Consider the following 9,174-nt stretch of genomic DNA (forward strand, 5'->3'; position numbering starts at 1 on the left):
ATGTGTTCTGAGTCTGGCGGGTCTTACACTTCTACTGGCATTTTCTGCACTGAGTTCATGGGAAGTTGTTGCAACAACAGTCTGACCTACTGTGGAAGATACACAGCTATATCAGCTGCAGTTGCCGCTCCAGTTGAATTTACTCCAATGTTGCTTCTTTTAGATAATTGCTGTTGTGTTCTGGGTCCTGCTAATTTCGGAGGCAATGGGTCCACTCTAACTCTAGCAGCGAAAGTAGATGTTCTGCCTAAGTCTAAACAAACCGAACCATCAGTTATTCTGTTATAGCCACTGCCTCAGACACGTACTAAAGACCTTATTAGCAATTTCATGTCAAATTCATATGGTGCAACCATTATGAAAAACACTGTGCGCTCTCTTATTTTATATGATCAATTGTTATCCACTTCCCTAGAAAGAAACTTCCAACAGACAAAGGGTGGTTGTAGACCAGTTGATGGATAGGTTGGTTGGGTGGCTGTTGACCAGTTGATGGACAGGTTGGTTGGGTGGCTGTTGACCAGTTGATGGACAGGTTGGTTGGGTGGCTGTTGACCAGTTGATGGACAGGTTGGTTGGGTGGCTGTTGACCAGTTGATGGACAAGTTGGTTGGGTGGCTGTTGACCAGTTGATGGACAGGTTGGTTGGGTGGTGGTTGAGCAGTTGATGGACAGGTTACTACCGTGAAAGAAAAAAAAAATTATTTGAAAAAGAATAAGACACATACACACATACATTAGTATATTAAATATCTCTGTAGCTGAGAGAGCCATCTATAATAACCTTTCGATATGATGCGGAGCCTGGCCCGAAGGTGTGGACCTCTTAGCAGGAGTTGAATAAGACTAACTGCAGTGTTTCCGTCGCCACCTACCATAACTCGCTTATCTTTTGCCCTTCTACCCCCCCCCCATCATCCCCCAACTCAGCATTGTTGTATATTGCAGTTGTGACTCAATAATTAGAGAGTCGCTTAGTTGAATGCAGCCATACCATCTTCAAAACTACACTGGCTATAACTTCATTAAAGTAATCGACATATATAAGCTCACCTTTACGATGGATGTGATTGATCAGAAGCTCATGTTCATTTTCATAATAAATATATTTTTGTGATAACTGAAGAATCATCATTTTATACAATTGCCATTTTGATATAGGATATGACATAAAATAAAGCTTGAAAATATCAACAATGCTTTCGTTATTTTTTGGGAATTGCCTGCTGATCTTCCTTAGACTAGTACCACGTAAAGTCCCAGTTCTGACTAAGCACTGTGTCAGCTGAGCCATATATAAGTATTCGTGGCCGCCGGCCATCCACTGACGGCCAGTCACACACTCTTCGCTGCTCTTCCAAAGAAAAAAAAAAGTGGTACGAAAAGCTCTCTTCAGAAAGAACTCATGCTGTTTCCTCAAATGGAATTAGAATGTAAGCTTATTCCTCATACAAATATAATATGTGATATTATTTTTTCTCAAAAGTATCAGACACCTGATCTAGATGAAATCCAAACCAATTAAAATATACCTTGTCATTTGAAATCTCGGTTAATTACAAGGTTAGTAATGCCTGTGTGAAAATTGGCCATAACACCAAAGATCCTCATCGAGTTGATTTGGTTTATTACACACTGGAGAATGGTGGCAAATCTTTACAAACTCACACTTACTATGAACTTGAACCCCTTTTCCAATCTCTGATGTCTCTTATTTTTTATATTTTTTTTTGAGGGGGGGGGGAGGTATTTACAAAATTCCTTTCTCTAATGAGTTGACTGCTTACCATCGACATCCTCTTATTTATTTTCAACTATTCCTCCCCTTATAGTGTTTATATGTCTATCCTTTACATTCTTTTTCTCTGTTAATGCCTCGACTTGTCGCCTGCCTTGAGTCTTATCTTTTGTCGTTTGTTTTGCGTCTTTTAAGTTCGTTTTATCTCTTTTTGATTTTGTTGTTTTCTCAACAGTTTCAGGCGAAGAAACTTTCTGAGAGGCGATTGCTTTTAAAATGCTGTCATCACCCAATACACTTTCGTACTTAACTTTTAGGTTTTTAAGGAACCACGATTTTTCTGCTTCCATATTAGCCTCGTGTAATAATGCAATCGATTTTAAATTCTTCTTTTCGTTATCGATAGACACTATTTGATTATTATCCTCATAGTTGCTTATAGAATACGTACCATTTATCAGTGTTAATTTACTAATATTGTATAGAATTGGGAAAACGGGTGCTATTTCTATAGCTTCATTTATCATCGGTATGTTCAATATTTCAGATAGCATATCTTCGTGGTTATACATTTCTCTTGAAAAATAAAGGTTTAATTGAATGGAACGCCGAAGAATATTATCGTTTATTACCGTGACAAGATTCTTATAGAACTGGGCGCAGAATATAAATTTGAAGATATGATTTGAAAGTGAAATAAATAATTGCATCATTTCAGATTTCGCCATTTCATTCTTGCAAAACATTTTTCTCATTGAGAGTTTTTCGAATGCTGATCTTAAATACTTATTGTTGCATGTCCCGGCCAAGTAAGCATCGAGCTGAGTAGTGACAGCTTGGATGATTAATGTGAATTTATTCATTTGAGTTTCTTCATATTCTATGTGGTCCACCGAAGTCTCATCATGGTTAATCATCGACAAATGCATTCTTGTCTCACTTAATTCTGAAAGCATTTGTTTGTTGGAATCCTGGAGACTAGCATTTGTCTGTTGAATGGTCAACAGGTTAGAAGTTATTGTTTCATTTTCTTCTTGTAAAGTCTTAACATGTAAATCATTTTGTTGTTGTAAAGCCAGTATTTCATGAATATTATCAGAAGGGGACTTACGAATCATGTTCAAGATAATGTAATAAAAGCGTTGTACATTATTTGCATTCAAATCTTGCCTTATTTCCTTCTGGAATAATGTATATAGAATAGTAACGAATGCATAAACTTTTATAACTTCCTCATTCGTTCCTTTATGATCTTTTTCCAGGTCAACAATTCGTTTGGTTATAATTTCTTTAACTAAAACTATTGATGTCACCGCGTCTATTAACAATTTAGCAACATAATTAGGTTCGTCTAATTGGCGTTTTAAATGATCATTTTCATTTACATAAGGTATTATTTGACGTTCGTGTTCATATACTGTTTCATCGATAATATTAGTTTTAAATTTTTCTAATATTTGATTAAATAAATTTCTTTCTTCCTCGTTAGTAAAAATATTAAGTAAATCATTATTTTGGAGTGATTCAATATTATTAATATAATAATTTAAACGGGAAATCCTGTCTCTAATGTCCTTTTCACGTTCTTCGTGAATGTAGTTATCACGTTCGGTATTTAACTGATGAATGAACTTATTTATTATTGCTTCAATTTGTGATTTTCTTGTTTCCTTTGATTCATTATCATCATCTAAAGGAAATATGCTTGAAAAACAATGAATTATATCGCTATTCGATAATGTAGGTTTTGTATAAAGTCGCTCTAATGTTTCAATATTATATTTATTTGCTTCATTTATATTCTTTACTAATGTATTATATTCATCATACTTAATTTGTTTAGAATTTTCACAATCTAGTAGTTTTTGTTGGCATTCCTGAACATAATGGTTTTGGGATATTAATAGCTTATTATATTCTTCTTGGTCTGATTGTTTATCATAGTTGCATTTTTGTAGGGCTTGTTGGCATTCCAGAAATTGCATTTTCTGGATCCTTATATTGTTTTCACATGCAGCTAATTTTAGTTGGTATTCCTTAAGAGACATTAAATTTATATTTATTTTCCTTTTTAATTCTTCTTGTTGTTGACGACTTATACTAGTATTATTTGAATTTATTAAATCAGTTAGTTTTTCTTTTTCATCAGCTAAGTCTTTTATTTGTTTGTCTTTGTCTTCGGAGATATTTTGAATTTGTCTATCTTTCTCATCTAACATAAATGCATATTCTGTTTCATACTGTTTCTTTTCATCATCGTATTGGATTCTAAGCTTCATTTGATTATCTTGAAGAGTTGAATTTTCCCTCTTTAAATTCTCTATTTCATTATTGTTTCATACTGTTTCTTTTCATCATCGTATTGGATTCTAAGCTTCATTTGATTATCTTGAAGAGTTGAATTTTCCCTCTTTAAATTCTCTATTTCATTTTCTTGGTCTCCTAATTTCTCTGTAAGCTGCACAATAGTAAGTTCTAAATCTCTCACATTTGTATTTAAATCTGTTATTGTGGCATCTTGATATCCACATTTATTTTCTAATTCACTTTTTTCATTCTCGCATTCATTACATTTTTTATTCAAATGAGCTATTGTTTGTTTTTGTTGATTCTGACTCTTAAGAGGATATGTTTCAGTTATTAATTTAATATATCGATCAGAGATAGTAAACAAATGAAGCATTTTATTCAATAATAAAATTATTCTTTTATCATCATCATTCACAACAACAAAATTGTTAATAAGAGTTTTTATGAATATACGTTCTCTCAAACCCGAGGAACCATTGTCTGGGAATGTTATAGTATTCAAGATTATTTTAACAATTTCACTCATTTTTTTTTAAATTATTGATTTAATATAATTCTACGATCAGGTGACAAAAATTAAGCAAGAAAAAGAAGGATGAGTGGGGCTTCATTTTCAAACAGGTAAAAGAAATTATTTATTTATTTACCTGATTCTCATAGAAATTGTAGGGGACGATGGATTGAGAGAATTAATTGGAGGAGGAGGAGGAGGAGATGGTGGGTGTGTTGAGTAAGTAGGAGGAGATAGTGGTTTCGGAAAAGGAACTTTTTTGGATGCTCCATTCCCTTATACCCCTTCTCAACATAGAAATTTGTCTCTCCTGTTCTTTAAACATTTTATACAAAACTGACAAATTTTGTTGAATAATATGGTTTTCATGTTTCAGCTTATTAATATTCAGCAATAGTTGCTGTTGTGTTCTGGGTCCTGCTAATTTCGGAGGCAATGGGTCCACTGGAACTGTAGCAGCGAAAGTGGATGTTCTGCTTAAGTCTAAAATGACTCCTGTGTTATAGGCACTGCCTGAGACACGTACTAAAGACCTTGACAATTGCATGTCATCAAATTCATATGGTGCAACCATTATGAAAAACATTATGTGCTCTCTTATTTTATATGATCAATTGTTATCCACTTCCCTAGAAAGAAACTTCCAACAGAAAAAGGGTGGTTGTAGACCAGTTGATGGACAGATTGGTTGGGTGGTTGTAGATCAGTTGACAGACAAGTTGGTTGATTGGCTTGACTAGTTTGTGGAATGGTTGTTTGCTTCTTCAGTTCCGCCAGAGATTGAGTAGTACTGCTTGTTTGTTCACTTTCACTGTCTAGAAAGTTATATCAAGAGGTAGTATGTAGTGTAGTGTGCTTGGATTGCGACTTTACCACTAATTAATCCATAAACTGTGTTCTGCTGCAGGCTACCTTAGTGACACTTTTATACTACCTTAAAGACAAAAAAAAAAAATAGAAATATCTATTTTGAAAGGATACACACACACACATTGGTATAACTAAACTACAACTTTTCCTCATCTGAGATTATATCTGGGGAGAGGAATAATATTTCGTCAATAATAATTATAAGGTATTTATTATAGGAATAATAATATTTGAAATTCATATATTTCCAGCCGGGTTGATAGATAGGATACATTATGTTATGCAAATGGTCTAAAATCATCCTTATTACTGTAGGTGTGGACATATTTTTGTATCCAAGTATTGCTCTCGAATCGTACATATCATACCATTATCACACATCTAAAACATTCTTTACTATGATATAATTGCTTTAATAGTATATTTTATCTCAGCTCTGCAAATTGGACATGTGGATATGTTTGATGCACATTAGAAACAAGTGCATATGTGATTACAAGGTAAAAACATTAACTCACTCTCATTCTCCATACAAATCTTACACTCAATCACTCTGTGTCTAATTGTACCTTCTGACTTTGGGAGAGTGGCAACTTGATCAGTTATTCTACCAAATAATGGTTGTGGGTTAGAATCACCAGACATTGGTGGGCTTGGGACAACATCAACTTCAGTCAATGTCAATTCATCAACTATTGTAGATTCTACTTCAGTTCCATCAGACATTGGTTGGCTTGGGACAACATCAACTTCAGCCAATGCCAATTCATCTACTATAGGCTGTATTAAAGTTGTAGATGATTCTACTTGTTGGTTTTGGTCAGAAGCCAACTTAGTTCCATCAGACATTGGTTGGCTTGGGACAACATCAACTTCAGCCAATGCCAATTCCATTAAAGTTGTAGATGATTCTACTTGTTGGTTTTGGTCAGAAGCCAACTCAGTTCCATCAGACATTGGTTGGCTTGGGACAACATCAACTTCAGCCAATGCCAATTCCATTAAAGTTGTAGATGATTCTACTTGTTGGTTTTGGTCAGAAGCCAACTCAGTTCCATCAGACATTGGTTGGCTTGGGACAACATCAACTTCAGCCAATGCCAATTCCTGTATTAAAGTTGTAGATGATTCTACTTGTTGGTTTGTGTCAGAAGCCAACTCATTTCCATCAGACATTGGTGGGCTTGGGACAACATCAACTTCAGCCAATGCCAATTTATTTACTAGACGTTTTCTAACTTCGTCTTCTATGTACTGTAAGACTGCTTCAATAAATGACTCAATGTTAAAGAAAGGTAACCCCTTCTCTTTGAGTTGATTATGATACGTTGTCATCACATGATCTTCCTGGAAACCCATTGAAATAAGGTGCTTAGTTATGTCTAGTTCCTTAATAAGTTTGTGTTGATCTTCATTGATATGGGTTATTGAAGGGTTTGTCTCATAAGGTGGCCTTTCCCCTTGAACCTGAAAAAAAAAATAAAGTTAATGTTACAAATGGCTTTTATAAAGATTACAATAATAATAGTCAACCTTCATTTCAAGTTACTGTAGCTGACATACCTGATCAATGAATTCTTTTCCTTTCATCAAGAAGAGGAAGGTACACTCTGGGTACCAGCGAGCATGTTCATCCCAAGGTATATCATCAGTTTCCCAGTTTCGAAGTCCATTCCCACAATGATAACAGCGCACATGATCACTTAAACCACAATAGAAGAATCCAGCTTCTGACAATTCAGTTGGTTTCTGTGTTACACGTTCAGGCCAATTGTTAAAGCTTGCTAGGCGACTTTCAAGTGTTAAGTAGTCTTCTCGCTTGGCAATGGTATGCTGGTGAACTCCATTGTCTGTCAAAGGACTTAGACCACAGACATCTATTCCTTGTCTATAGGTCGAATTTTTACTATTTCTCAGTGGAACGGAATAACCCTCGAATTTTTCATTAAATATCTGTGGAAAATTTCCCACTGGTTGGTTTCGAATGAATTGACAATGGGGAAAGTGATACTGATGTTCGTCTCTGGGAGTGTCTCCTCTTTCCCAGGAACCAAGAATGCCTCGACAAAAGACACAAGCAACGTGGTCATTTGTTCGAAGGTAGTATAAGCCATCACGAGCCAAATCAGATGGTTCTAACCATTCAAGTGGCCAATCTATGTAGGTATCCAAACGTTCCTTTTCAAACTGTAAACTGTCATATGAATCAAACTTCTTAGAAATAGATCTTTTCACGTTCTGATTAAATGTGCATTCTGGTTTCTCTTTCTTATGTAAAGCAATGATTCTATTTTCATCTTTGTTTACGTTCGTGGCATCAATTTGAAAATGGCACATTGAACATTCTAAAAGATTTGCTTTATGAGTATAAAAGAAACCTGCCTTTGCAAGTACATGACTGTTTACACTGAAGTTACAGTCCTTAAAAGTCTCCAAACGATTTTTTTCTTCTCTCATTGCTATGAAAACAAAATGTGAGTGTTGTATTAGACTGACTAGTTAGTGACTGAGAGAGGCATCTCTCTCTCTCTCTCTTTATATAATACACAATCTCCCTCCCCCATCCTCCCCCTCCTCCTTCTCCTCCTCCTCTTCCTGTTGACTCATAGACTTAAAATTGGGACTATAGAGTTTATCAGCTGAAATCCTTTACCAGATCCTAGTAAAAAGCTGAAATAATGGTAAGAAAAATATAGGGAACTAAGTGGAAATTCTGTGATAAAAATAGAAATTTTAATTGTGGAAATTTTGCTACATTTTTTACACTCAACCTGGGCGCCCCCCCCCCCCCCCCCCAAAAAAAAAAAAAAAAAAAATTCACGTCCCAGATAAAAAAAATACTACTACCTAACTACGTACTTATTTTTATTGATGAACACTTTATATATCATGTGTAAATCAATACAAATTCCAGTCTAAAAGATGTCATCCCTACCACAGGTGTTACTAGAAAACATATTTTAATTAATTGTCCCTAGTCCACTTCTCGACAGTAATGAAGACGGTAATTTGTCTCTATAGACTTCGAGTTGGTTGTCATCCCAATGCCTTCAGCTGTATAATAAAGTTAATGGTAACTAACCACCTAATTCTTCTTCTTCATCATCTTCAAAATTGTCGGTCAAATTTTTTTCAAAAAGAAACCTGCTCCATATTGTTGGAAATTGGGGCCTAATATCTTCCACAGCAATATGTTTTTTTTCTACTTTTTCATTTAGCCACTGTAGAAAACTTGTCCCCATTTCCTGAAAGTAATGATAATTATTTATTAGTGTTATAAATCCCTTATTTTTCAACCTAATTTTTCAAATAATTAATTTCTTAAGAGAGTCTTTTTATGAAAACAAAGTAGGTAGGTGCTTTACCCATCATACTCACTTTACATCTTTGTAAAATATAAATCGAGAACTTGAGCCATTTCTGAATTTCATTTAGTCGTAATTGAGTTAAGTGAATATTATTCTCTAAACTCCAATTTTGCTTGTTTTTTTTCTTGGATAAAAAACAATAAACTGCTTTTTCCCTCAAGGCTCTAAGTATTACATACCATCTTGTTTTTACTTTTATCATTCCAATTGTTTCTTCATTCTCATTTAGAAAATAAAAAACTTCACCTTCTTTGTAAAGATCACTTCGCACCTGTAAAAATAATTTAATAATATAGGTTCATAAAAGAAATTGTATTGAAAAATGCGACAATATAAATTGGCACTTCCTTGTACAATAGACTTTTTGTTTGCCTACC

The 9,174-nt window shown here is 34.6% G+C and overlaps 2 protein-coding genes across 2 annotated transcripts; both read right to left on the reverse strand.

Annotated features, from left to right (window-relative positions):
• Positions 1–1,800: 1,800 nt before the first annotated feature.
• LOC138365449 (interaptin-like) lies at positions 1,801–4,017 on the reverse strand. Its single transcript, XM_069325758.1, has 2 exons — positions 2,525–4,017; positions 1,801–2,173 (listed from the first exon to the last, which is right to left on the reverse strand). The coding sequence occupies exons 1-2, from the start codon at positions 4,015–4,017 to the stop codon at positions 1,801–1,803; spliced, it is 1,866 nt and encodes a 621-aa protein (XP_069181859.1).
• A 41-nt stretch (positions 4,018–4,058) lies between these two features.
• Positions 4,059–7,886, reverse strand: LOC123751956 (baculoviral IAP repeat-containing protein 2-like). The gene is made up of 3 exons (XM_069325759.1): positions 6,993–7,886; positions 6,654–6,896; positions 4,059–4,196 (listed from the first exon to the last, which is right to left on the reverse strand). Exons 1-3 carry the CDS (start codon positions 7,884–7,886, stop codon positions 4,059–4,061), a joined length of 1,275 nt encoding a protein of 424 aa, XP_069181860.1.
• Between the last annotated feature and the right edge of the window lie 1,288 nt (positions 7,887–9,174).

Source organism: Procambarus clarkii, chromosome 16 (assembly GCF_040958095.1).
Source record: "Procambarus clarkii isolate CNS0578487 chromosome 16, FALCON_Pclarkii_2.0, whole genome shotgun sequence".
NCBI classification, from domain to species: Eukaryota; Metazoa; Arthropoda; class Malacostraca; order Decapoda; family Cambaridae; genus Procambarus; species Procambarus clarkii.